This window comes from Syngnathus scovelli, chromosome 19, assembly GCF_024217435.2.
Source record: "Syngnathus scovelli strain Florida chromosome 19, RoL_Ssco_1.2, whole genome shotgun sequence".
NCBI lineage: Eukaryota > Metazoa > Chordata > Actinopteri > Syngnathiformes > Syngnathidae > Syngnathus > Syngnathus scovelli.
Window position 1 is genome coordinate 3098972 of NC_090865.1, and position 27637 is coordinate 3126608.

At 42.6% G+C, this 27637-nt stretch overlaps 6 protein-coding genes and 1 long non-coding RNA gene across 13 annotated transcripts; 4 read left to right on the forward strand and 3 right to left on the reverse strand.

The window, feature by feature from the left end:
- Nucleotides 1-104: 104 nt before the first annotated feature.
- Nucleotides 105-3240, forward strand: msto1 (misato mitochondrial distribution and morphology regulator 1). Its single transcript, XM_049751661.2, has 13 exons — nucleotides 105-297; nucleotides 553-682; nucleotides 764-833; nucleotides 917-992; nucleotides 1068-1119; nucleotides 1186-1336; nucleotides 1450-1564; nucleotides 1637-1771; nucleotides 1836-1988; nucleotides 2058-2189; nucleotides 2258-2439; nucleotides 2516-2620; nucleotides 2684-3240. The coding sequence occupies exons 1-13, from the start codon at nucleotides 214-216 to the stop codon at nucleotides 3108-3110; spliced, it is 1812 nt and encodes a 603-aa protein (XP_049607618.1). The 5' UTR covers nucleotides 105-213; the 3' UTR covers nucleotides 3111-3240.
- srsf4 (serine and arginine rich splicing factor 4) lies at nucleotides 3241-6526 on the reverse strand. Its single transcript, XM_049751672.2, has 6 exons — nucleotides 6278-6526; nucleotides 5776-5933; nucleotides 4639-4748; nucleotides 4344-4558; nucleotides 4183-4260; nucleotides 3241-4063 (listed from the first exon to the last, which is right to left on the reverse strand). The coding sequence occupies exons 1-6, from the start codon at nucleotides 6382-6384 to the stop codon at nucleotides 3607-3609; spliced, it is 1125 nt and encodes a 374-aa protein (XP_049607629.1). The 5' UTR covers nucleotides 6385-6526; the 3' UTR covers nucleotides 3241-3606.
- Nucleotides 6527-6726: 200 nt separating this feature from the next.
- xkr8.3 (XK related 8, tandem duplicate 3) lies at nucleotides 6727-9130 on the forward strand. The gene is made up of 3 exons (XM_049751671.2): nucleotides 6727-7353; nucleotides 7689-7876; nucleotides 7939-9130. Exons 1-3 carry the CDS (start codon nucleotides 7028-7030, stop codon nucleotides 8637-8639), a joined length of 1215 nt encoding a protein of 404 aa, XP_049607628.1. The 5' UTR covers nucleotides 6727-7027; the 3' UTR covers nucleotides 8640-9130.
- Nucleotides 9131-9422: 292 nt separating this feature from the next.
- LOC125987352 (XK-related protein 8) lies at nucleotides 9423-12395 on the forward strand. The gene is made up of 3 exons (XM_049751670.2): nucleotides 9423-9782; nucleotides 10106-10293; nucleotides 10802-12395. Exons 1-3 carry the CDS (start codon nucleotides 9487-9489, stop codon nucleotides 11536-11538), a joined length of 1221 nt encoding a protein of 406 aa, XP_049607627.1. The 5' UTR covers nucleotides 9423-9486; the 3' UTR covers nucleotides 11539-12395.
- On the reverse strand, nucleotides 11828-19317 carry eya3 (EYA transcriptional coactivator and phosphatase 3). 6 transcript variants are annotated; one of them, XM_068649077.1, is made up of 19 exons: nucleotides 19191-19300; nucleotides 17843-17909; nucleotides 17403-17502; nucleotides 17078-17222; nucleotides 16935-16997; nucleotides 16811-16865; nucleotides 16634-16743; nucleotides 16232-16369; nucleotides 16014-16099; nucleotides 15763-15940; nucleotides 15535-15704; nucleotides 15382-15465; nucleotides 15212-15301; nucleotides 15064-15122; nucleotides 14833-14993; nucleotides 14399-14513; nucleotides 14209-14330; nucleotides 14038-14138; nucleotides 11828-13954 (listed from the first exon to the last, which is right to left on the reverse strand). In XM_068649077.1, exons 3-19 carry the CDS (start codon nucleotides 17424-17426, stop codon nucleotides 13874-13876), a joined length of 1782 nt encoding a protein of 593 aa, XP_068505178.1. In that variant the 5' UTR covers nucleotides 17427-17502; nucleotides 17843-17909; nucleotides 19191-19300; the 3' UTR covers nucleotides 11828-13873. The 6 variants fall into 6 exon arrangements, with proteins under 6 accessions (XP_068505178.1, XP_049607620.1, XP_049607621.1 ...); XM_049751663.2 differs by having other exon boundaries at nucleotides 17072-17222; XM_049751664.2 differs by having other exon boundaries at nucleotides 17072-17222; nucleotides 17403-17505.
- A 6-nt stretch (nucleotides 19318-19323) lies between these two features.
- Nucleotides 19324-19878, forward strand: LOC125987358 (uncharacterized). The gene is made up of 2 exons (XR_007487998.2): nucleotides 19324-19512; nucleotides 19635-19878. It is a non-coding gene; the product is annotated as an uncharacterized lncRNA (long non-coding RNA).
- Nucleotides 19680-27308, reverse strand: si:ch211-195b13.1 (STKc_SGK domain-containing protein). Of its 2 annotated transcripts, none has more exons than XM_049751669.2 (13): nucleotides 26825-27308; nucleotides 23590-23665; nucleotides 22966-23041; nucleotides 22846-22886; nucleotides 22706-22763; nucleotides 22549-22632; nucleotides 22332-22463; nucleotides 22148-22260; nucleotides 21932-22055; nucleotides 21759-21854; nucleotides 21524-21679; nucleotides 21358-21447; nucleotides 19680-21169 (listed from the first exon to the last, which is right to left on the reverse strand). In XM_049751669.2, the coding sequence occupies exons 1-13, from the start codon at nucleotides 26850-26852 to the stop codon at nucleotides 21005-21007; spliced, it is 1239 nt and encodes a 412-aa protein (XP_049607626.1). In that variant the 5' UTR covers nucleotides 26853-27308; the 3' UTR covers nucleotides 19680-21004. The 2 variants fall into 2 exon arrangements, with proteins under 2 accessions (XP_049607626.1, XP_049607625.1); XM_049751668.2 differs by lacking the exon at nucleotides 26825-27308 and adding an exon at nucleotides 24302-25391.
- Nucleotides 27309-27637: the final 329 nt, after the last annotated feature.

Consider the following 27637-nt stretch of genomic DNA (forward strand, 5'->3'; position numbering starts at 1 on the left):
TTATTAAGGACCTCCACATGTGATCATGCGGCACCGCGAAACCAAACTACCCTATTTCAGTATCCAATGATATTGCTTTGAATTCTTGCTCAGCCAATCAGAAATCGTTAGGGCTTAGTAGGTTGTCGCCTTTTTGTGTTGTTATTTCCAACTATGTTGCTCATTTATAAAATGAAACGTTTTCTCGTAAAATAGTTGCCACAATCTTTAACAATGAGTAACATATGTAGGGAGGTCATCACGCTCCAGCTAGGACATTATTCTAACTTCGTGGGCACTCATTGGTGGAATTTACAGGTAAGAAACACAGAACCAGCTAACTCAGCTAGCATCAATGTTAGCTTTGCATGTGTTGTGTTGCTTCCAAAAAAAGCTAGAAGTTAGTTAAGGCAATTTTATTTGATTAGACCATTGAAAACATTTCTCTAAGGATAAGCAAAACTGTGGAGAGGAAATTATGTTCATTGCCAAGCCTTGGACTGTATTAGATTGTCTTAGCGTTCTTAAAATTATAAAAGTAATATAAGTGATGCAGCCATACTGTGTTTGTAGGATGCATCACTGTCATATGACCCAGAGATGCCACCTGGAGACTTCCAGAGTGATGTCATGTTTCGTGAAGGTCAAACTCTTGGTGGCAGCATCACCTACACTCCGCGCCTCATTTCCATGGACCTCAAAGGTAACGTAATGCATCATAAATTGTTTGCTGTGAATTTATAAGAAATCATATATTCACATAAGAATGTATTTGTCACAAAAGGAAGTCTACAAACTCTACGGCAGGAAGGAAGTCTGTATGATACTAGCAAAGAAACGTCTGCTCTTACCTGGTAAATAAAGAATAACAGTATGGTAGGGTTTGTTTTTTCATGCACTGACTTATTTTTCATAATAAGTATTCTCGGTATAATAGGGATGGAAGCCTAATGGTTCATAAAGAGAGCCCCCCTGCAAAAAACGCCTTTCTTGAAGACCTGGACAAGTTGGATGTGAGTAAACCAATAAATTAATATTTAGGCAATTAAACATTGCTTTAATGCCAACCTGTGTTCTTTCATACTCAGTGTGGGGACATACTGACAGTTCCAGATTTTTCATCCAGCTCCCGAGCTTCATGTAAGTAAAATTTAATTAAAGCTTACTCAATGTGCATTTTTCCTGATCCGTTCACCCGCCTAGCAGGTTCTCTAAGTGTGGATACCGTCAATAGTCAGCTTGCTCGAGTCCAGAAGAAATACAGCTTGGAAGGTAGCGTCAAGGTCTGGTCTGACTTCCTACGCATCCATTTGCACCCTCGGACCATCTCGGTTATCCATCAGTACAACCATGATGGGTGAGTTAGAGATTAAGATTTTTTTTGTGTGTGTTTTGCTAACTATGTGGATGTTTTTCTACATTTTAAAAACGACATGCACCCACCCCCCCCTCCCTTTTTTTTATGATCAGAGAGGCTGACCGTCTGGAGGCTTTCGGCCAGGGGGAAGCACTTCTGCAGGGAGCAGTGCTGGAAGATCTGGACGACAAATTGCATTTTTTTGTTGAGGAGTGTGACTACTTCCAGGTAAGCATCATCACAAGTAGTCACTGTTTGGTGACTTGGGTTGTTCCTCCTCTGACTACATCTCCACTTTAGGGTTTCCAGGTGCTCTGTGACATGACGGATGGCTTTGCAGGTCTTGGCTCAAAGGTCACAGAAATGCTGCAGGACGCGTACGGTGCTCGAGGCATCCTAACCTTTGGGACGGCTCCCATCAGTCACCCAAATTCAGTGAGTTTAACTCAACGTTGTTTGAAGTGTTTAGTGCCAATGCTGACAGGTTGTGTTCAAGCAGACTCCAATGAAGAATCTCTACCATCTGTTGAACTGTGCGTTGGGGATGGTCCACATGGCCAGTCACAGTTCCTTCTTCTGTCCACTGACCCTGCGAGGAGGACTAGGCCTACGACCGTCGTCTCCTATAAGCTTCCCTTATCTAAACTATGACGTATGTACTCTTAAGTTAAAAAAAAAAAAAATGCTTTTCTTGAATAACCTCATCGTGTTTGTGTTGCAGCCGTCACTTTGGTACCACTCCAGCTCTGTCCTGTCTCTCGCTTTGGATGCGCTCACTGTGCCGTACAGACTGAGGAGCAACTCCGTCCCCATGTGGCAGCTGGCGGACTCGCTTTCGACGTCAGGGAGAAAGGTGATTTTATTATTATTATTCGCTTTAATGACTTCCAACTTTACATACTGTATGATATTTAATTGTAGGTGGTGGCAGCTTACGGCGCCATCCCGTTTCCAATGATGCACGGCAGCTCTCTTCCCGATGCCTTGAGCGCTTGTGAATCGTTGCCGTGGAAACCATTATCAACGTGCGCCGAATCAGGCGACGGTCAATGCTATGGCCAGTGGGTGACACTTAAAGGCATGGAAGGCCAAAGACTCACCAGGTATAGTTGGTTGACTTAAGGTGAATCTTCCTATGTGGAAAAAAATTGTAATATTATTTTGTCTTTTTTTGATCAGTTCTGTTGCTCCTGGGATGAAACCGCCATCTCCTCTTCACAGCCTCCACAGCGGGGAGGATGTCCTAGCATCTTACATCACATCTTTCTATCCTACAGCTCCTTTGTAAGGCTCAGAACTGATTCATACATCAATTTTACAAAGTTTTAAAAACCTTCTCCCTTTCAGAGCTCTACAGTTGGTATCCGGGCCTAGCAAATTGACCCCACCTTTCCCTCAGATATTCAGTCAGGCCCTGACCGAACAAGGTCTACAGCAGGACCTGCTTCCAACTAGTTGTGAGTTTAAGTTTTGTCATCCTCTGCTCCAAAACTTTTGTAGCATGCTAAATGATCTGCTCTTTATAGCTCAAGTCTCCTCTGTCCCGGTCATCACGTCCCTCCAGTCGGGGCCCGCGTTGGACCCGTGGCTCTCGGAGTTGCATCGCAGCATCAGCGCTTTCGACATCCGCCGCGTGGCCCCCAGCTTTCTTTCCCAGGGTCTCGAAATGGCCGACTACAGCGAGGCACTAGAGGACTTGCGCTTATTGGCTCGAAAATATCGGGACGATAGCAGTGGAACAACGCAGTCATCTTCTGAGGAGGAGGACGACTGATGGGGATTGGACACGAGGATGGATGGACTTTTTGTTTACATCATGCTTACACTCCCTTTTAAAAAGGTACCAAACAGCATTTCTAGTACAAACAGTAAAGGAAACTAAGAAATCATGAATGAAAACACAATCAAGAGGCCTTTTTTTTTTATTTGAAATAATGTTGAAGAGCTTTCACAAAAGGTGAAATGTGTATTCCAATCGACACAGCAGTACATATTTAGCATCGACATTTAGGACAAAAACATATACCACCAAATTAACTTAAAAAAAACTTGAGTCTCACAGACTGGCATTTAAAAAGCCTCCACTTTTGGGTCTACGGGAAAGGAGAAAAATGTTAAAGCAAATAAAATGGGAGATGTGCATAAGACATCAAGAGCAAGTATCTTGGTTGAACAACTACCTATCAAAAACGTGAAGTAACCCATGTTGAGCGTAATGCAAAAGTGGGAGGGGACACACGAGGAGGGGGTGACAGACAGTGCAAAAAAAACTACGAGCGGGAACGAGAGCGGGACTGGGAACGGGATTTGGAGCGAGATTTGGAACGAGAGACCGAACGGGAAGCGGAGCGGGAGCGCTCTTTGACGGGGCTAGGTGAGCGGGACTTGGATTTCGATTTGGACTTAGACCTGGCTCTGGATTTCGAATCAGCGGGGGAGCAGGAGCGAGAACGCCGCTCCTGTTCGCCTGCCTCGTCTTCGCTCTTGGGAGGGTCACGACCCTTTGATGCAGACTTCCTGGAGACTGAACGGGAGCGAGACCTAGATCGGGATCTGGACTCGTCGTCGTTGCTCTTCTTTGCCTCTTTCTTGCTCTTCTTGCTTCTGGGGCTGCGGCTCCTACTCTGCTCTTTGTCCTTTCGGTCCCCGTTGCTGCGCTCGTCTTCCTTCTTGCTCTTTCCTTTAGTCTTCTTGCTGGTGGAGTGACTGCGGGAGCGGGAAGCAGGCCTGCAGAAGGAAAAAAAGGTCATTAGACACTAAATAAGAACTCTACAATGCGTATCTGTATTCATTTAAATCCTATTCCTCCTTTAAGAACAGAACTATGGCACAGTTTGACGTCTCACCTGGAGCGGGAGCGGCTCCGGCTGCTGCTTTCACTGCGGCTTCGGCTCTTGCGGGACCTGCGGCTCCTGGAGCGGGACCTGAATTAGCAGCAGGTTAGTACAGTCAACCATTTTGACAAATAAGTGAAATTAAATCTTCTGAAAGTCACTGTGCTTCGTACCTGGAACGGCTTCTGCTGCGTGAATAGGAACGGCGGCGTTTCGCTCCGGGGCGGTCTTCAATGAGACGGATCTTTCTGCCGTTGACCTCGGTGCCGTCCAACTTCTCCAGAGCCCGCTTCATGTCAGCGTAGAGCCTGAACTCGATCACCCCTTCGTTCTTTCGACCCTTGTGCGTATCGGCGTAAGTCACCTCCCCTGCTTGCCTCATGTAATCCTTCGGGATAAAAATGGACATTTTTAATTACAGTGACAATATATATGTGTACAGTACTACTTTAAAATAATAAAACGTACCTTTAAGTCCTGCCAGCTGCATCGGCTGGACAGATTCTCAACAATGAGTCGATAGTCCGTCCTAATAGGTGGACCATAGCGGTCTCTCCCCCAACGTCCTCCGTAACCACCTTGCAAGGTAACAAGGATAGAGCAACAAAATGAGGACCGCATAGCAATAGAGATGCGCTTATTATTTTGAACTCCACACTATTCTACAAATACTTAAAGCCACTCTGACAGAAATAAAAAAAAGACTGGGAAATTTTAAGTTCATAAAATAACTTAAAAAAGAAAAGAAATAAAATCTATGTACATGTACGAAAATTGTCAAGTTTAGCTAATTCTGTCTATACTTAAAAGAAAGCAAGTCATTAAATGTAAGATACAGAATATTCTAAATCATTTAAAATTACAAAGAACTGAAATAGGACAGTTCCGGTAAACAAAAGGTTCTAAGCTAGCCTAAAAACAACTGAGTGTTAGAGTAAATGTTCTTTTTTTAGGCTGAACCCACATCTGTTCCTAACCCCCATGGCATCCTCACCACCCGGCCTGGGCTGGGCCTAATGGCAATAGCGGTCTTCATTCACAATGGCTCCCTTTTTTGGTCTGCCCAGGGGCCCAGAATGGTCAAACCACACTCTTGGAAAGGGGGGACACCATGGCCAGCAATAGGGCGGGCAGTCAGCAAAGGACTCTTTCAATTGAAACATTGAGGTTCTTTGTTAAAGCTTTACCTTTAAAATTGACAATCAACTTTAATAGAATGTTCAAAAAATATAAAACAACATTCACAGCATATTGAATTCGGAATTATCAACATGAAGGTTTTCCTTTTGCAAATATGTTTTGTAAATTGCTACATTAATAAAATTGACTACTCATTGGTGGCTTGGGTGCACTCAAATTTAACAGGGAATCTCTCTTGTCTGCAATTAATGTCCAAACGGCTTTCAATTTCATGCAAACTAGTCATCATGAAAACAAAGCAGAGCATGATGGGGGCAATGTCTGTTTGCAGTATCTGCTGAAACATTTATGAAGCCCAACATTTCCATGCACGCAAGCCACCAAGAGGAACGGTTTAGCAGTCAATCACGAGTAAATTAATAAATATAAATTGTGAAAAGGACATAGTTTCGTTGGTGAACTTACTCCTTCCTCCCCCTCCTCCTCCTCCACTGTAGCCTCCATCACGACGAGGTCCTTTGGTGTGCTCCACAATCACACGCTCCCCGCACAGCTCCTTCCCGTTCAGGTCGTACACGGCATCGTCGGCGTCGCGCGGGTCATCAAATTCAACGAACCCATACCTGGAGAGAACGATCGGCGACGATAAGACACAAAATTAATCAAACACATAGATCCTGGATGACTAGAAGAATGCAAAGAACAATTACGAATGCACGCTCACATTGTGACATTGCCACGTCTAGCATTAGCTTGCAGCCGTAGCACGCTAACCACGATTAAACTACTAGCAGAGGAAATCTGGTGTGTAATAAAAAATCATGCATAATTAAGTGCACAGCGGTGTTTACTTGAATAAAATATAACAAAGACAATCCGATCAGTAGGGCCTGCACAAGCCCATACCGCCAGGTTAGCTCAACATTAGCATTCCAACAGTCATCGAGGGAAAAGGCCGAAACGTTACCCGTTTTTCAAATCGACTTCCAGTATCTTCCCATAGCTCTTAAAGAACCTCTCGACGTCCTTTTCCCTGGCCCGATAGCTCAGCCGTCCGATATAGACCCTTGACATTCTGCCGAATTGTGAAGATCACAATTCGACAGTTAGAACGAGAAAAGGCGAAAGGAAAGAAGAATGCGGGAAGAGGGAAGCAGATTTATCAGCAGTTCTGCACAATGGCGCCGCGACGACGAGGCGTGGTCTATTTTCTTCTTCGGTGCTTTTTAGTGGTTGTCAAAAAGACTTTGCGTTCTACTATCGCCGTCTTGTGGGAAGACGCAGTACTGTTCAAACACTTTGATTTTTTTTTTTCAAACTTAGGTACATGTTAAACTATTACTCATAATTTATTTTACTTTAACTATTTAAACAAACCTGTCATATTGAAATAGTTAAAAGTCACAAAAACACCCTTTCATTGCCGGATGTTGAGCCCGTTATGCCAGTTTTGGGCGGGTCTACCTTTAACCCCGAGGGGATTGTTTTTCAAAATAATCTCTTGAGTAGAAGTTGTAGAACTTTTGCGTGATAATAACGTTGTGCTTGGCAGGGTGGCGGAATAATAACACTTTGATGTCTGCTTGTAAGACTTGATGAAATGTGGTGGTCCATTGAAAGTAAAGTGAGGTCTCATTTGGAGACAAATAACGGGACGCGTCGCCAGCCGAATGTTAGCTAACAGCGCAACTAGCCGGCTAAATCGGACTAAGTTATTATGGAGCGCGAGACTTTTTCAAAATATTCCTGGATTGATTTCGTTTTTTCTATCATCGGCGTGTGTACTTTTTTAGTGGACTGGGGCTCCGACTTGTGGGTGGCCATCGAGTTTTACTGCCATGGTGACTTTTTGTGGTTCGGGGCACTGGTCGCCCTCATGATCGTGTCGTCCTCCTTGGTCCAAATGTTTAGCTGGTTCTGGTTGAAATATGACCGCCAATTGCCTGGCTTCCGAAGTGAAATCGGAGCCGAAGCGGTTCTGTTTGTGGACAGAGTCAAGCTCACCTGTCTGTTGCATGTGCTGCAACTGGGTTTCCTATGCAGGTACACGTAATATCTATTATTTTAATCTGATCATCATTCATTTCAAGCAGTCATGCATTTGATGTACAACAGGTTGCACGTAGCATCACATTGTTGTGATTCCAACATTTTCCTACCAACACAAAAATTGTCTCGCTATGCGTCACAACATGCAAGCATATGATTACATTTGACAAGTGTCGTGACCATAAATGTCAAGTTCAGGTGTGGCGGCGACAGATAATAACTGTGCAACATCCTGTCACATTCCATACTTATTTTGCTTTGCTGAGATGTTGAGGTCTCCTGCGTGAATGAACAAATATTTTGTCACGCATTCCCATCATGTACTGTAGGCACATCTCAGCTATCAGGCAAGGCTTCCGGGTATGGTGGCGTAAAGAAGAAGGCTCCGAGTACGCCGTCTACCTGACCCACGACCTCAGCATGCTGCGGCTCATCGAGACGTTCTGCGAGAGCGCTCCGCAGCTCACGCTCATGATCTATGTGGTGCTGCGCACCAACAAAGCCAGGACCGTCCAGTGTGAGTTCTTCCCTGATGGACCCTTAATCACAAATGTGTTGTGACTGATGATGTGTTTGCAGTCGTCAGCATTGTGGCGTCAACCACGTCCATCGCCTGGATGGTGGTGGACTACCACCGCTGCCTGCGCTCCTTCCTGCCAGACAAGGCCAAGCAGGGCTGGGGCTCCTCCTTGGTCTACTTCCTGTGGAACCTGCTGCTCATTTCCCCTCGTGTCGCTGCTCTCGCCCTCTTCGCTTCTGTCCTGCCAGCCTACATTGCCGCCCACTTCCTCATCGTTTGGTCTAGCTTTGTCATATGGGCTTGGCGACAGAGGACCAACTTTATGGACAGCGTCGGGGGGGAATGGCTCTACCGGGCCACGGTGGGGCTCATTTGGTACTTCAGCTGGTTTAACGTAGCCGAGGGTCGGACTCGAAGCCGAAGTATCATCTACCATACCTTCATCACCGCCGACGGAGGAATCCTGCTCGCCACTTGGTGGTGCTACCGAGACCCTGTGACCTCCCAATCATACGCAATGGCCCTTCTCATCACTCTACCTCTTACCTACCTGCTAGGACTGCTTTTTAAATGCATCTACTACTGCTGCTTCCACCCTAAATTGTGGAGGCCCCCACTTAGGGAACCCGGACTGCCTGATGACTTGCCTGATTCACAAGTGTCCTTCAGAGAGTTTCCCATCCAGGAGGCTGCAGAGTCCTCCCAGCTGCTCAACAAAAGAATGGCACACAATGCGGCACTCTTTTACTCCAGTCAGTAGAAAGATTGACGTGTTTACCAGACTGCAAAGTGCAAATGAAAGATTTTTAATGAATACCTCTCATACAGTGTCAATTAAAACTGACCACTGTTGTTTTTGGATACAGTTCTGTCAATTGTGCAGGTGTAATAAAATGTCCAATCATATTTTTGTTATTATAGCCATATGAAGTTGGCAATATGGCAGATTTGTATAAATAATTCATTCCTGTCGTGGAACCCATACATTAAGGTCAAACTGTTTACAGTCACAACATCTTTATCATGTCATATATGTACTGAAGTGAATTACAGGAAGGACATTTTATAAGATCATTTTTCTATTGAATTTAACTTTTTTTCCTACTTGTCGACAAGGGTGGAGAATTGCTTTACCATGTAAGTATTTATAAGAACTCAGACAATAGTGACAGTTAAGATGTGGATTAAAATGTTCAAGGAATTTTGCAAAAAAAAAACTTTATTCAACTTGATTATTTTTTTATTAATGAATAGTATCATTGCGTGTATTCATATCCGGGGTTTCCAGCCACACGTTTCTTTCCTGTTTTATTATCTGCAACCATTACGTGTGAAGCTTCTTCTGAGTCATGTTTACCGGAAGAGCTCTTGGTAAGCCATTGATCAATCAATCAATACTAGCAAACAATAGATGGAGCAATAAGTTAAACCCATTATAGTGAATTTTGTGAATGAAAGCTAAAGAATGTCAGATTTTTTTTTCTTATCGTATTCCTTTAATAGTTCTTGAGGGCAGGGTTTTTATTTAGGGGGCGTGTCCAACGGAATTCTGTTAAGTGACGTGACTTCGAATAAGTCAGTTGTAGTGTTGCAGTCTCAGTGGAACCATGAGTGTCTTCAAGTTCTCGAAATTTCTTTGTGTCCTCAATTACGTGAGCCTGGCTTTACATTTGGTGGACATTGGGCTAGACATCTGGGCTGTGGTATCTCTGTACCAGGAAGAAGAATACGTCTATCTCGGGGTGTTGATCTTCGTCCTTCTGGGCTCGTCGGTCCTTGTACAAATCTACAGCTGGCTTTGGTATTCTTATGATGACTTTGAGAGGATGTCAACGATTGAAAGGTGTCTCAGTCCGAGGCAATTGAAAGTCCTGCACTTTTTGCAGCTTGGAGTCTACTTCAGGTTCGTAAATTTGGATTTCGACGGGATTTGTTTGTGACTTGGGCCGCTTGATTTGAAGTCTATGTTCGATTTGCAAGAAAGTAAAAATTGAGATTTACAGCAATTGTCTTTACCGCCGCTATATTTTCTGGAAGGTGTGTTTCAGTATCTTGGAGTTATGTAATACTCCTCTTCGCACGTCTGGCTCCGTTCTGAAGTTCGAGTTTTGAATCAGGGTGCAAATGAACAACGAACTAATATGAAAGACATTTATTTTTAATCAATATAAATTAACTTTTTTAAAAAAAGTGGATTTTTGAGTCTCCATATTTTCCTTTTTCCAGACATGCTGGTCTTGTTGAGCTCACACTGTGCAGGTGCATTACAAAAAACCTAAACTCGGACTCTGCGGTGTACCTGACTCACGACCTCAGCATGCTTCGACTCTTTGAGGCTTTTTCAGAGAGTGCACCTCAAGTGGTCCTCAGTCTTACCATCATGCTGCAGAGGGGACATGTGGATCCTTGGACAGGTACCACTTCTAATGTTATAGTCACGAGAGACCTGTTCTGTCAGACAAAGCTAAAGTTTGAGCAAATGAAACTCCTTGTCTCACTCGTGCATAGTTTCTTGACACCAAAATGTGCCTAAAGGATTGTTGTTAGATATAAAAATGCACTTTCTATCCAAAATTAACCATTAATATGAATAAAAATGGCATGAAACAATCCAAGTTTCTCTTAAAATGTTTTTTTTTTAAGAGAAACTTGAATTGTTTTATGGCATTTTTGTAATTTGTATTTTAATGAAGCAAGAAAATGATTAAATAGAAAGCATACAGTAATGGAATGGGGTGAATAATATCTTGACCACCAGGGGGCAGTAAAAGACAGTATATTGTTCATTTCTATATTATAATGCCCATTTGAGGACTGTCTGTCTCCATTTTGCAACCTGCCATATTGTGAGAAACTCCGGGCCTTTCAGAAATTCGTGACTAGCGAACCGCCACATTGTAGCATGTCTAATGTCGTCCTCAGTGTTGAAGGCCTCGATCTCGGCTTCAGCCATCGCCTGCAGCTTCTCCATGTACCACCGCGCCCTCCGTTCCTTCCTGCCCGAAAAAGAAAAGCAACGCATTTCCTCGTTTGTCATCTACTTTATCTGGAACCTACTTCTCATCTTCTCCCGGCTGGCCGCCATTGCCTTCTTTGCGTCCGTCTTGCCCTGCTTCATCTTCACCCACTTCATTTGCATCTGGATGATCCTCTTCCTCTGCGTGTGGTACTCCAAACCAAAGTTCATGGACAGCCCATGTGGGGAGTGGCTCTACCAGGCCACCGCGGGCCTTATTTTGTATTTCAACTGGTTCAACGTGGTGGATGAGAAGACTAGATTCAAGACGACGGTGTATCATAGCTTCATCCTGCTCGATACTTCCCTCATGTGCGGCTTGTGGTGCTGGAGAATATACACACAACCCCATTTTGAAATCTCCTTCATGTATGCTTGCATCATTGCCAGCAGTGTGGTCGTACTTTACATCTTTGGACTAATAGTCAAAATACTCTATTACAAGCGCTTTCATCCAAACGTCACAAAAAAGACGCTGAAAGGAGATGTCACGAGCACTCCAGAGAAGGAAGTCATATTTGATGTGCAGATCTGCGACCGGAGCGCCGCCAGTGATGATGAAGTGGACGGCATCGTGTCACGAGTCGATGTCAGACTAACCAATAAAAGAATGAGGAAACTGGCGGAGAATTTCTACTCATGACATGTGCATGAACATCACAAGAAACTAGTTCTCCATTTCCAACGAGGAGGATCTATTACTACCTTCATAGTCAGCACTTTTTTTTTTTTTTTTTGGAAAGGATCTGTACTCAACGTTTTGCAGACAATCACAAGAAGCAAAATGTTTACAGAACTTAACTACCTTGGTTATGACAATCATTATAATCACAAACAGTGTCGCCATATGAACAATATTAATTTTATTCTTGCCTAAAACATCCACTAGTTTATTAAAATAACTATTTATATTTTTAATTGAATTTCTAACGTAATTCAAATGTATTTATTTATGTAATGCCAACAAATACAAGCCGTGAAAATATTTCAAGACAATACTCAGGGTATTTACAATGTATTGTATTGACTATCAGATAAACAGAAAATCTTTACAGATATCTGTTGAGGTCCTAGATAGCTACGGGGGTCTAAAAGTTCCCCTTGAATGAGATGATTTAAAAAAAAAAAAAAAAAAAAAAAGCTTTGAATAACATTGAACCTTCAACATTGTTTACTTTTTCATTGTATTGTGTAGAATGACAATAAAGGTTTTCTGATTTAAAACAGACATGCAGTTTTATCACAGAATTGTCATATATCAGAAATAGTAGAGCCGTTTTGTCAATTGTACATAAAGTGAACAAAAATACAAATATTTTGTTCAATTTGTTTACCGCATTGTCGTTTCGAGCCGGTAATACATAGTATTGATTGTCTCCAAGCCAAGATGTCACAACAACCAATAAATGTAATTAAATCTATTTAACAGTAATACAGAGCACACACACAGGAGTCGAGATTTTCTCTCGAGTACATTTAAAACAAAAGGACAAATTTTCCCCCCCAAAAAAAGAGCACTTTAACATTTAACAATACATAGTTAGGAGGACTTAACAAAAACGTACACATTTCCCTTTGAGATTATGCATACAGATGGTTAAAGGCACAATATAAATATGCAAAACAAAATGAAGAAAACACTCAAAATCCACATTCTTAACGATCCAAAAGCTGCGAGTGAGTAAAGACGAAAACCTTCAGGCTCAGAATTGTTCAGTCGTGTCGTGCGGACAAAGTTGCCCCCCCTTTTAGTGTCAAACTAACGCGCAATAGAAAAATGTATTGCACATCCACCTTTGATCTGCTTTGTACCGATTGAATGACGATGCATTGTATTCTCCAATATAAAGCATATTTTCAAACAAAGCAACATTACTCTCATTTCTTTTTTGGTAAATATTTGGTTTGACATTTAATTGCATGAATGAACCACTGCTGACAATAATTGTGTGTGTGTGTGTGGGGGGGGGGGATCAAATCAGTAATCATCCGAGGGGAATCCCAAAATATGACTTAGATAATTATTTACAAGGGTCACATTCTTATCTACTTGTTTAAACATTAATGTCAACCAATCCTTGAATTTAAGTTCCATATCTGAACACTCTTGAAGGACACTTGAGCTTGTGCTATGCAGAATATTTTATCATTGTTGTAAATGCGGGAAAATATTTTTTTTCTCCCCCCTCTCAAAAAGTGAATGAAATTTCAGCTCATCTGAAGATGCACCATTTTTACAGGCTCGAAATTTTTGTTACTAATATGAATTGATTGTATAGAAATGTGTGAGGCTTCCTTCTTATATTTCAAATGTTGCAGTTGGAGATAAAAACTAATGAGCAAACAGATGATCAATAACAGTGAACCCCTGTATAGTCGCAATTCGGTATTATTATGTTGAAGTAGTTGAGAGGTAAAAAGAAAAAAAATAAATAGTGCTTTTCCGCCATCTTTGTGTCAAATAACTAAGGTTTAGTTTCATTAATGCAAATAGTGCTTTTGTGGCAATTTAAAGCAATTGTAATTCATTCAGAGGGGGGGGGGGCAATTCCATTTTTTTTTTCTAGCAGGGGTTCACCATACTTGTCAAACTGAGTGCAAACAAAACGAGTGCATATAAATAAATGTCGGATGAAACATTTTGAATGCAAACACCACACACATGAAGCAAAGGCTATTTAGTAATTTGAAATCAAGGAGGGAGACGTCCGAATGAATACAATTGTTTTTTTTTTTTTTAACTGTGGCGAGGTTAGCTGCCAAAGAATAGGGAGTGCTGGCCACAAGGACATTAAAAGCAGCCGAATGGACGCCGAGTCCGTTCCTAACAGTTGGCTCCACCTCAGTCCATATTGATCATCTGTCAGCGAGCCCACAGCTGTCTGTAAATACGCAGCGTTGGGAGGCGCAGAGGATTCTTGATCTGTGTCCGTCCACAAAAAATAACTGGCTGCTGGAGTTTTCTCCTTGAATGCCGTTTACAAGAAGTCCAGTTCCAGCGCTTGGTGCAGGGAGACCAGGTCGCCGTGAGCGGAGATCCGCCAAAAAGGCATGTTGTGCTATATAGGGCGACAAAAATATTAAGTTGAGCTTGGACGGCACTGACTTTTTCTGATTTCCACTTATCACTGGAAAAAATTACCTGTTTTGCTGCAAACTCTTCATCGCGCCCGTCGCCTATGACAACATAAGTGACTTTCTTCCCGAAGCGAGAGACGATCCTCTCGAAGCAACTTTCTTTACCTGCAAGCAAAAATTCAAAATTGATCGACAGTACTATGGTCATTGACAACGTGGCCTGTATTAGCTGTACCTATTTTTGTGGCGCTGTAGATGTTCTCTATGGGGAAAACATCTCCCAGGCCGTAGAGCAGCACTTTAGCCAGCGCTGGTACCAGCTGAGTTGTGGTGACCAAGACGTTAACACACTTCCCCCTGTTGGTGGAACAAACTATTATTTACAACTAACTTTTTTTTTTTGAGGGAGATCAATTAAAGCAGACCTGGCCTGAATGAGGAGTAGAGACTTGAGCGCTGTGCTGAGCCAGGAGTCGGTCACATTTTCGATATCAGACTGAAGCCGTAAAAGCAGCTCCCTTTTCACTGGACTTAGCAGGCCTGCAGGAGAGCAGAAGCAGCATTATTTAAATTATTATTAGTCATATTATTGTTTTAATCATCATCTCTGTGTAGTTTCTAAATTTAAATTTTGGCGTAAGCAAACAGTGGAAAAACAAACACTTTCTATTTATCTGAACTGAAACATGTTTGATGTCCAAAGTCTGACTTTATTTGCAACGGTAAAAGAAATAGGTAGCCCTCTGCTGACCACAAACAGAATTGCAATCAATTGTGAGCATTTTTAAAAATATTATGTATGGAATTAAAACTGGAATTTCCTGAGTAAATATCGGGGGGGGATCTTGCGCTAGCTCACCTCCCACATTTCCCTTGTAGCTGTTGTAAATCTCTTTTAGGCGGCGGTAGCGAAAGGCCAGTTTACGCATCCACTCCACACCTCCCTGGACGCCGGTAGCGGCTCCTGCCGCTCCTCCGCCGCTGGGGCCGTTAAATCCGTCCGCCAGGAAATTGTAATTACTAAGAAACAGGGGACGAGTCAAAAATCCATCCTAATAAAAATAATTTGGCATGGTTCGACGAAAAGCACCTTAAGTCTTGCCCGTTGTCGTCCGAGGCGACATCCTCAACGTGGACTTGGTCGCAGTCCTGAAAGCAGAACTCATTGTTTTAAATTGTATTCTAAAAATCATATTGGGTTAGTTGCATGGTTCGGTGATTTGAAATTGTGACGTTACCTCTAAGTCGTTGAAGAACAGATGGTTGTCGGCCAACTCAAAAATAAACTCCTCCATCTGCAAGCCCAAATTCAGCATGCTTGCTGGGTCCTAATGTTGTAGGGCAAAAAAAAAAATCAAAATACAGAAGACATCTTGGCTATTTTTATTAATTATTTACATCGCCATACCTTGCCAAACTTTTGCGCAAAGGAGCCTGTGAGCAGTGAGTGGAATATAATAATGGTCTCATCCAAATCCCACAGAAAGATACGCTAAAAAAAAAAAGGTAATTATTGACATTGCTGTCATCTTAAAACAGTGACTTTGACTAGCATGATTACCTCCAGGTCATTTTCAGTAGGTGGAGAGCTGTCACACTTTTTGGCCTTCCCTTTAGCTTTTCCCATCGAGTTCCTACGTCCCACCTCATCTTGGTCTCTGGCTCCAGCAGGATGTGACACGCTGGTGGGCAGGGCCGCCCCCGCTGGGAGATTCTCCGGCGGGGACGCATCTTCGAGAAAGACGGTGGTGTAAAGTCGAAGTCGAGATGAGAGGGTAGCAAAACGTACCTCTGGGAGGTAATGCGGCCGAGGCGGCTTCTTTGGACTTCACGGCCGAGTACACAGCCCCTCCCACGGCGGCTCCGTGGTCGTCACTGTTGGGTAGGCCCGCGGGCACGTAACTGGAAGGCAGGCTGTAATACTGCGAGAACTGGCTCTGTCCCAGCGAGTTGTAACCGCTAAATTCCTGAGGAAGTCCCAACAGAGAAATTGATCTAGAATGCTGACATTAAAAAAAATAAAAATAATCCATGACCTACTTGGAGAGCTACCGTGGTGGCTGCTGTGGTTGCAGCTGTAGCTGATGGGATGTTGGAGTACACACTGGATGTTGTGAAACTTGAGCCTTGAGAGGAACGTACATGTGTGTCAGTCAAGGCGACAGGAAAGAGGAAGTCACATGGCCGTCTGAGCACAGGAGAATGCTCTCCTCAAGAGTGGGACAGCATTGTCCTGAGCAAGTGATGCTGCAGCTTGCCTTGGCTGGGGTATGAGTAGTGCAGCTGACTTGGCTGGCTTGAGGTATATGTGGTGCTGAAGCTGAGAAACCCAGGCTGGCCACCAGAGGGCGCCTCTGGCAGACCTGTCTCTGTTTTTATGCCTGGCCACATAGCACCTAAAGACGAACAGATAGGAAAAGCAAAGAAGGAAAGAAGCAGCAAGAGGGTTATTGGAGACGGCGAGGAGTTTTTTGAAAGGCAAAAAAACAATTCCTCCCGTCAAGCTGTGGCTTTGGTGGGGGTTTTTTTGGAGCGGGGGGGGGAAAAACCCAAAAGCAAATCGATTCCACAGTGCAGAAGCAGAGTGCGGCGACTAAAGCGAGGTGATGGCGTGTTTTTAGTGAGCAGATCGGTAGAAAGGAAGGACAAAATGGGCTAACCGAAGGGCGGGAGGCCATACGTTTGGCCTGTCTGCGGAAAAGCTGAATACACGGCAGACTGGGCCAGCGGAGGGAAGGCCACCGGGCTGGGGTATGATGTCACCACAGAGCTAAAAAAAAAAAAAAATGCAATTACTGTAAAATACTGACAAGAAGTTTTTAATGCTGTGTACTCACTTGCTTCCTTCATAGACCTGCTGGGTGTATTCGGACCCGGCTGTTGCGTCTGTGGCTGTAAACACAACACAAGCATCGGTTTGACTCGCATTCTGCTCCGATCAGTAAGTGATATCGTTCATACCGGAGTGTGCGTACGAGTTCAACTGCGGTGCCGCTCCGATATCTCCTTCAGTCGCCCGATCTCCTGCAATCAGAAACATCCTTACTCAGCAGTTATTCTTGCGTCCATTCACATCGTTCTCCATATTTTTTACTCACGTGTACCGAGTTGGGAGATGGACAGGGCAGAGTAAGAGCTTCCCTGCTCCGACGGAGCTAGCACAGCGCCAGGGCTTCCATCTTCTCCCAAATTATTATTACTTTGCTCTTTTTCCAGTCCATTGTCTACTTCAAGCTTGGCTTTCTTTGCCTGTACCCCAAAAGAAGGCATTATATCTCATTCTGGCACGAAAAAGCTCACAAGATGCTTTCAGAAACAAGAAGCTAACAAATGTAGCTCCAAAGAACAGTTTGTGGCGAAATGATGGGAAAGAGTCAGTGCAGGACGGCCCAATTTTAAATCATTAGTCATTAACGCGGGCACACTTACCGGCAGCTCCTGCGAGTCATCCATTTTAGCGGCAGAGCGACCCGACAAGATAGCGCGCCGTCACAGCCTAGTCTCTGGACTCGGGAGTTCTGTGCGGACCCTGCTTCAACAAAGGGTCGAAGAGACCATTGAAAATGTGGATTGAAGTGACGCCTTATGTAGTTTTTGCCCAATACAAAACTCTCCCCTCCCCTTGATAAGTAAACACACATGGATGCACCACCCCCCGACGAGGAGCCCAGGAAGTGGGGCGTCTGGGTCACCTATCCTGCACGGGACCTACAGGTGAGGCAGGTGTGACTGCCCGCCACGCTCGTGCTTAGCGTGGGATTAGGGAAGCGTGCCGCCTTACATGTGACCTAACTCGCGTAAAACGAAAACATTCTCGCTCAGGTGGACGCTGCCGGTGCAAATGATGCCCCCGGGGGATAAGATCTAACCTTGTTTCATCGCTCGGCTCGCTTAACCGGCCTTTCCCCGTCAAAGTAGGCGACGTGGAACGTGTATCTGACATAATGTGGACACAGAAGATGAAAATAGGTCAGACGGCAAATTCAACACCACACCAACGCGTGAGGCAAATCAAAAGTGTGCCACTGTCCGATGGGAAGCATCTGTCAGCTTATACAAGATTTATACACGCGAACTCAACACCTGGGAAAGAACAGGCGGCCACCGAATTTATTGACACACTTTTGAGCTTTTGAGATGCTAAGACTGTATACTTTTCTAGCCGCATGAAACAAATCTTATGCTGACCTGTACTTAATTATTGGGTTAAAAAACTACAGGAACATTATTTCCAGTAAATTAATAATTAACATGAAAATGCTCTTTATGCATGCAATAAATTAGTTTGTGTGATACGCTCGATAATTCTCTTTTTATTTTGTATTCAATAATTAATTTTTAGACAAATATTTGCAGTAATTATGTTCAACAGTCAGTGTTTGTCATGGGGAAGATTTTTATGTGATATGACATATAGAAGTGTTATTACCAGCTAATAACAATGTAACACCGTATGCATGCATTAGTCTTAATGAAACAAAACAACAACAAAAGTTTATTTATCTGATGTCACATTTATGCCGTGTTAGTGTTATTCCACACGTTTTTTGAACCTCTGCATAAGCAATACTGCAAAAAAAAAAATGCTTTTATCGCGTTATGACCCAATTTAGTTCGGACCACATCTGCACCACCCATCTCTCCATCATCGCTTTGCATTTGGCAAATCAAGGAGCATTTAATCGTCATTAGCACGAACCAGCAAATAACCCAGCCGAGATGAGAGAAGTCTCTGAAGGTGAAACGGCACCAGACTAATTCCTGAAACGCTCCCTCTTTAACGTCGATTTAAGGGTAGGCAATAACAACATAAGGCCACGATCAGTTTGTTTACAAATGATCGAATGTTATGATCAGCTCGAATGGCTCATATTTAAAGCGCGTTAAGCTACGTACGTTGTTAGCGATTCACTCACGCGCTTAGTAAAGTTTTACAAATAGCAAAACCGAAAGCATTCTTATTTACATTTTACATTAATTGTCCATATTAGTTAATGAGCGATACGATCCTTAGACTGGCAATGAGATGATGAGTTTTGCACGGGCATAAAAGTTTTCTGCTCCAGACATTAGTCGGGTTCGGCCGCCATAGGAGCGGATACCGAAATGGCAGCGTGCAAAGCATCCCAGTCCTGCTGCCGCAGCAAAATTCGTCAAGCCGATTGGGTATAAAAACAACGCATTATATTGGCACTGCAATCAGTAAACCAGTCTTACCATTTAAGGTGAGAAGTCACAACGGTAACATTTATGAATCTCCAATTGAATCCAAAGTGTAAAGCTTTGTCTTTGAAACGGAGCACTATTTTGCAGGAAGTTGGCGTTGCTGCGCAAGATGCGCATGCGCACATTGTCGATTCACATGTTTCGCGTCCCCAGGTACCTTGTCGACAGGTGAGGAAATGTTTACTCACTCCTGCATTGTTTCCCAACCTTTATAAAACCAAAGCACATATTTATTTTAATTTTCTCTTATTTGATCACAGTTTAATTGCAATCCAGTTGCAGAGCAAAGAATTGTTTATTACTACATTCACTGGTATGTAATAACGATGATTATGTTGTCATTAACAGGTACAACTTAATAAATATTGTATTTGTTGTATATAAATAAACTTTGGAAAATTGTACCACTAAGTATGTGTATGTTTGTGCTTGTAGGCAAAAGAAAATTGATGAATAAATATGACAACGACAACATTGGTGTTCAGGTAAGAGATTTTATTTGGAATTTGACATTTCAATATTTAAGTAGATCATGTAAATTACTTTCATGGTACGGTAACAATAGCAGGAAAAATAAATACACACTGAAATACAAAATTACAACTTCCAAATATGGAAGAAATGATGTGGAACTGTGCAGTATATTTTTCAGCAGGCTTTAAAATACACCTCTTACATGCATCTAAAATGCACGGGCAATAAATCATCCATTTTCAACAACATAACCCAACTTCATACATTACTATTCCCATTCTGTTGTAAGATCCGTCGATAAATCCTCCATCAAAGCCAATGGGATTTTATTGCACTTTAAGAACCCTATTAAGCAGAAGGCTTGTGGCTAATGCCAAAGTCTGCTCCATCTTATTGTTCCTAGTTAATGAAGCACTTAAATAAATCAAGATTTCTACTGCAGGGAACAACAGGTAATGGAAAAAAAAGATATGTTCTGTACACACAGTATACGTGGATCAGGCCGCCTTGGACAGGCACAAAACATTCACAGTTTCTCTCTACGTGATGCACACAGTATATATACAAAGACATCTTTAATATAGTTTGGAGCGTTTATGCCAACAATGATTGATATATGTATTGTTGAGACCGGTTATTGCTGGTGGAATCACATATTCCAGATCAAATAATATATGGCATAACATATATATATATAGTTGTTCAATAAATATAGTTTTCATTAAATCTATGGATAAATATCTAGATACACAGTACACACTGGGAAATGTTAACGTACACATTTTACAAAGTGTGTGTGTGTGTTTAAATATAAATAGAATTTGAAAATGTACATCTATAGAATAGGAGATTTCATTCTTGTTAAATTTGGTCCAAAGATATGATATTTTTCTTGACCCATGTTTCTACATGTGCATTAACATGAAATCAAATTGCATAATGGACTTTGATGATTTCAGTTCCAACATAAAGTTTATGCAATCGTGGAATGAAGGCAGCACCTCGGACGGCTCGTGTGCCCCTGTCAAAGGTCGAGTGGAATCGTAGTTGACTCTTGCAGGAGCCGTCCCGATTGCTTTTTAAACATCAGGCACTTCTCATCGTCACATCAGGAGCTGTGTGGTCCTGTAGCGGAACAGTACTTGGCACACTTAGTTTGCTTTCGATGCTAGAGGCAGAAGCTTTGGGCCATTGATTATGGAAGTCCATCTCAGTACACGAGTCATGTAAAACGAGTTTGACCCTCAGTACGTTCCTTGTAGACACGCGAGGTCCCGCTGTCAGAAACAAAACTCAATCCAGAGCTTGTCGTTTCAGAACGATACTGGCATTCACAAAAAGAAATGGTCTGCTGGAGGCCCGTAGGAAAATCCTGGGAATGCCCCCGCTGCTTCTTTGATACTGCCGGTCACGCTGAAGGTGTCATTGCACAGGGAGGAGGACACAGGCAGGTGGGTGAACTCGGGGTCAAAGTGGCGCAGGTCTGTGGGGCCACTCTGCAAAAGCAAGTAGGAAATGTCATGTTTAGAAATTGGTGTTTTTAACCAAAACAAAAACAGCGCCTCTAGTGGTTGTAGTCAGGTATTGCACTCTATTCTTTTTTTCAGGTGATATGAATCCCAATAAGCAGAATTCGTAACAATTATTTATATCGAGTCCTACTACAATGTTTAGTTGAACCTACCACAGAGGGAATAAAGGGTGGCGTGATCTTCTTGGCCATCAGGTCATCCCAGTTGATAGGTGAGAAGAAGGAATGGTACTTCAGTTCAAGCTAGAGAGAGAAAAATCTATAAATTATTCCACGTGTCTTTACAGCAATTGTAATAAATTTAGTTTTGCCTACTTACAAAATCATCCTTAACCCCCAGCCTCTTGGTACGATCCTTCTGCAGGAGCCCCTCGAGCAGCTCTCTTCCCGAGTTGGACACATTGGGTTTGAGTATAGGAGCCTTGTGCAAGATGTTGTTGTACATCTCAGCTGTGTTGCGGCTGTAGAATGGAGGCTGCAAAAAAAAGTTAGGATGACATGTTTAGTTTAATCATGGATGAGAAAGGAGTTATAATGTGCTTCTTTCAACTTACAAGTCCATAAAGCATTTCGTAGAGTACAGATCCCAAACACCACCAGTCAACTGTGCGGTCATAGGCCTGCTTCTGGAGAACCTCAGGAGCCAAATACTATGAAGATTAAATGCAAAAGTTATTTCATTTGTCACATTGGTTGATGGAGCATAATATAGGGACTTGGATTGTACCTCTGGCGTCCCGCAGAAAGTTGTTGTTGTGCCGTTGGGTTCAAGACCTTCCTTGCAGAGACCGAAGTCCGTGAGGACAATGTGGCCTTGGGAGTCTATCAGGATGTTCTCGGGCTTGAGGTCCCTGTGAGGAAAAATGAGAAAGAGAAAAGTGAAAAAAATGCTTTCTTACAGTTGTCCACAAGAGGGCGCTGTTGACTGTTTTTTAATCATTACCTGTACACAATATGCAGTGAGTGGAGGTAGCCCAGTGCACTTGCAATTTCTGCAGTGTAAAATCTGGCCCGGGGTTCCAAAAAGACTCTTTCTCTCTGAAGATGGTAGAAGAGCTGAAAGGACAAAAGATGTTAACTTCAAAAACAAACATCTGTGATTTATGTCGAGATCAGATGAGGCGTACCTCTCCGCCGTTAACGTAGTCAAGTACAAAGTAAAGCTTGTCAGTAGTCTGGAAGGAGTAATGTAGCCCCACGAGGAAGGGATGCTTGATGTTCTTCATGAGAACGCTACGTTCAGCCATGATATGCTTTTGCTGGAAACAGTAAAAAAAAAAAAAAGCATGATTAAAACAAAATATATATTGATATACAAGACCTTTGAAAATGTAGAAACGGTACCTCTTTCTTCTTCAGGATAACTTTTTTCTGGAGCACTTTGACAGCATAATATTTGGTGGACTCCTTGTGTCGTGCTAGCAGAACCTGGATCAGAGCAAATGCACGTTAGCGTCAAGGGGAAAAAATCTAAGAAAAAGGCTTCATAAATAAAAATTACCTTTCCAAAACTGCCTCTGCCGATAATCTTGAGGTAGTCGAAATCGCAGGGTTTGATCCTACAGAAGCGAGTTACAGGATTAGGATTTTTGCAGAGAATTTTAATTTTAGCAATCTTAATTCTAAAAATCAAGTACTTACTGAGTGTCCTCAGCGAGTGAACTTTGTGAAATTTGGAACTCCTTAAAGAAAGGAATGAATAAACGTTAATAGTGTGCACAAGGAAAAAAAATGTATGAGACAGCGAGTATTTTTGCTTACCCTTCTTTCAGCAAGCTCACGTTCAACCTCTTCATTCTGATTCTCATCAATCTTCAGGAAGTTGTTGACCTCGACGCTAGAAAAAAAAAAAGGGATCATTTTATTTTCTCCTTTTCAACATTACAATGATGCATTTAAAGAGCATTTTTGACATTAGAGTGCACTAGCTGTCGAGTGAATGAACAGTTAGACGGGTCAAGTTTACAACAGGTGCCTCGGCGTTAAACCGTCTGAGCAAAAGCTTAAGTGTCTGACCCATGACGAGGCAGGTCTGCAAAGACGCAGCTAGTTGCCCTTTGTAGATACAGATCTTTTGATTTTTTTACACAATACCAGACCCCAATCTAATGGCCAAACCCACTAATTTAATTAACATTATGTTTTAATTTGATTATAGGTTTGCGGACACCGTGTACAGGTGATTAAGCAGTGGCGCGGATTGTTATAGGCTCACCATAAAAGGCCTATTCTTACCCTGGCTTCTTGGAGCCAGATTAAGGCTTTCACAAAATGTTCTAGGGTGGCAGATTAGATTGGCCAGTGATCTAAATGGGGTAAGAAATAACTACAAAATGCTCCTTGGGTCTAATTTTCATTTGTATGCAAATCATATTGTTTACTCACTGTTGACAGATATGAGGGGTGGACACCAACTTCTGGATGAAATCATTCAATCCCATTTTTCTCTCCTTGATGAAAGCTGGAAAGAGGAAACAAAGGAAGCATGACGTTAAAACATCTCATGAGGTACACATAATAAGATGTATATTGAAAATGCTGCCCAAATTGTGATAGTATTTTCTGATTGGTCTTTATAAAGGTAGACTTCGATTTTGCAATGCTCTGGCAAGGTGAGCGTGTGGACAATAGACAGAGGACATACTTAAGAGTGAACAAAAGAGCTTTTATTCCTGTGAAAATGGAGAAGGAATAAGTGCAATAATCCCTTGTGCGCGAGTTCCAAAAATCCCTTTATAGGACAGATTTGCGCCATTGGAACTCTTAATACTGCTGCGGGTTTATTCGTTACGCAACCTCTTGGGTCACTCATTTAGTCATCGGTGGCAGCCAACAAAATATTTTCCATCCCCAAAAAAGTCTTAATTCACTCGAGAAACTACAATTGTACGTTATTTAAAATGTATTCGTTTGATGGGTGCGACGCGTAATTGCGCGTAAAATACCAAAGCGCAATTAAGAACACGTCGTCATCCAACCAAGTAGGACAAGAACTATGCCGAGTATTGAAGAAACCGGAAGAAAACTCACAATTGAATAAAAATAGGTTAAATAAAAATATATGACGCGGCGTGATGATAATATTTTGGTCGCTTACCGGTGAGAACAGCAACAATCCCCCTCATTTTGCAGTACGTGAGGTCGCATCCCGCTTCAGTCACAGCCATGTTGATAGCCAAAATAATATTTCCTCTGTGATAATCTCAAAATCAAATGGCACCAACTTGCTTCGTTCCAATTACGCACGCAGAATTAAAGCGAACGCGCTCGGCTCGAACTTGGCAAATGCCGACTCGGGACGGCCACTGTATTTATATAAAACACGTGGTACAGCTGGTGACGCCCACTCACGTCACGACCGTCGCCTTGACAACCGGTCGGGGCGTGACGTCACGGGATTCCACTGCATCTTTGCTTGGTGGCTAATGACGAGTTCACTGCAGAGGAGGAGGAAGATGTGGGAGTGTGAGGATTTCTTCCTCCTCATTTCTGCCAATTGGAGGCTGCCATAGTGCAGAAAAAAAAAAAAAATCTGAATATGTGCCTGTGGAGAAGCACTGGAAATTCTTAAGGTCCATTTGTATTCAACCCAAATAGCAACACGCAGTTAATATTTTTATTGATGCATCTCCTTTCGCATCTCCCTTTTCCTCAACCACGAGGTCAAGGTGACTTTACCAGGCAAGCGGATTGATTTAAATTCAGAGAAATGAGACATGACGCCATTGCTCTTCTAAGCCCCCCCGGCCGGCAACGATGGGTCCATCTGTTGTGGATGTGGTCCACTAACCTTGTAAGTTACATAAGTGTGCCGTTATGCAAATCGCCATCTGAGCTTGAGATGGCATATCTGCCTACTAGCAAACTAGCCAGTGAGTCATTCTGTTTTTTGGAGGTGTGAGCATTCATCTGCCAATGGAGAATCCCTTGTGGTTTTCTTTTTTTCCATTTTGCAAGTGACACCCATGCATTCATAAACGGCATGAAGCCAATAGTACTTGTGTCATGGAAAGCGGAAGTCAAGTGCTCATTCTGACCTTTAAAAAAAAAAAAAAAAAACTAAACGCACTTACAGCTGCAGTAGTGCCGAAAGACAATCTACCAGCGCAAACACTCGTCTCTGTTTACACAAAGATTTACGTCAGATGGGGATATCGTGACATCGATTCTCTTCTGGTCTTTCTCGCCTCATTCCTTTTAATTATTCACATGGAATGTCGTCCATTGATGACGACGATGAGACACTGACTTGTAATGTCGGCAGCAGGGTGCCAATGCAGCGTCATGGCAGCCGCAACACAATACACCATGCCAGTAAATTGAACAAAGAAAAGGAATGGAAACTCTCTTTCCTGCAATAAGTGTGATGAATTAGTGTTAGGCAACAGAGCTGGAAAAAAACAAACCAATTAACCGGGTGTTTTAGCCAAGCCTTATGTGCTAGCTGTTATTTGTTTTGTTTGCTAATCCAATAAGGTTGTGTACTAGGTCAATATTAGAATGAAGCCAATTTACTGTGAAAACATTTGGGGGTTGAACAGTTTCAAATTTCCATCTGGAAAGGCGCCGGTTTTTAGTTTACATTCAAAATAACATTTTCCATTTCCCTATTGTAATACTTTGAGAGAAGCATCTTTTTATGTCTCCTCTGTGCTTGTCAATAGTCACATGGCACTTTCGCAAAAACCTTCCTGTTCCGTCTTGTGACTGAAGCGTGATGCTCCACTATCACTTCTCGATGAGAAGATTACCATGTTGGCGTATTAATTCCCCCAGTGTTTATAAGACGGCAGAAGGTAGCGGAATGAGTCACGCAAGCAGGCAAACCCGACTGCTGGCTAATGACTACTAACATGGTCAGTTAATACCAGCAGTCTGTTTGCACGGTGCAGGAACCATCACGCGCCTCCGTTTTCACGCCCACGCAGTCACGACAGAGATGTTCGCCTGCTTAAAATCTCCCCACCAGCACCAGCTCGCTTGTGTTTTTCTTTTCTATTAGTCTCGCATATTCGGGAAATCCAGCTCAGTCCAGTTACAATTATCTCCTGGGACCGTGACTGGAATCACACTGTGTTTGTTTCCCCTTTTGAATTCCAGAGCAGGAGATAACTGTGTCCATTTCCATGGAGACAATGTGGAAAATGCTTTATCTTGTTTGGTTGATTTGATCAGACGTGAGTGGCATCACTTTGAGAAAGCAAAGTCTGATAACAAATGTGGCTAAACCAACAAAAAAAAAAAACACAGCTTCTCCCAAAAAAAAAAATTGACCACTCATTAACAAGACAACAAAATTTTGGATGTCTATCTCCAAACAACAAAAATGGCTTCCAACTACGTCGGCCACTTGTTGCGAGGCAAACTCCCTCATCCATCGCATAAATGGTTGTTTACAAATGATGACATCATCACTAAAATAATGCTAGCATCATCAATATCACATTTTTAAGTCCTTGTGTATAAAATAAGATGACAAGGCAAAATAAACCGGACAGTGACTTGGCAAAAAAAATTAAATAAACAAGTCGCACATCTCAAGCTGCACGATCACGTGCGTTTGTTCCATGGAAGCATCCAATCCAATTACCCAGACAGCAAATCAAAGGTACCGCCTTACCTATGATGGATTTCTTGCCAGTCTTCATCTCTTTTTTTTTTTGTAAAATATCAGTGGCAGGAAATTTGTGTGCAGCACAGCATCCAGATCCAGATATGCGACCGCAGCCCGCATCCACGTACACCTCCCTTCTGTATCTCTCTCTTCCTTTCAATACCCGCAGTGGATTAGAAAGTGGTCGATTTAAAGGCAAACAACTTTCCTTAGACAATCGTGTCACTGACACCGAAGATCTGTGACGCACCTCTTGCTCAACCAAAATCCTCCACCCTGAAAGAAAACAAAAAAAAGCAGGTGTCTGTTTACGGCTCCCACGAGTGTAGGAGTCCCGCAGGGAAATTACTAACTAGTCTCCATGACAAGGAAAAGCCACAGGAGGAAAAGCAGGGAATAGACTTTGAGCTTTTTAATTGGCCACAGTTGCAACTTTTAATGCTCTCCGCTCATCAGCATCCAATATCTTCAATCCCTCGGAGGTGTCTTTAGAGTAAATGATCGAGTGTGGCAAGATGATTGCTGCAGGATGCAAGTAAGGACATGTCGGAAAGGCGGTTGTTGACATGATTAGTGCGCTTCTTCTCCAATTATCTATGACAAACAAGCAAATTATTTGAAAAAAAAAAAAAGGTCAACCGGTCAGTCATTTCTTGCCATGTGGACATTAAATTCTGTTCTTTAGTCATGAAGTATTATTTATCTGTATTTTCCATCGCTACCACTGCAAATGAAATATTTTCAAACGTCAACAATGCTAATCAGATCATGAAAACCAAATGACTTCCTTCCTTCCTCTCGGCCTGAAACAAAATACCC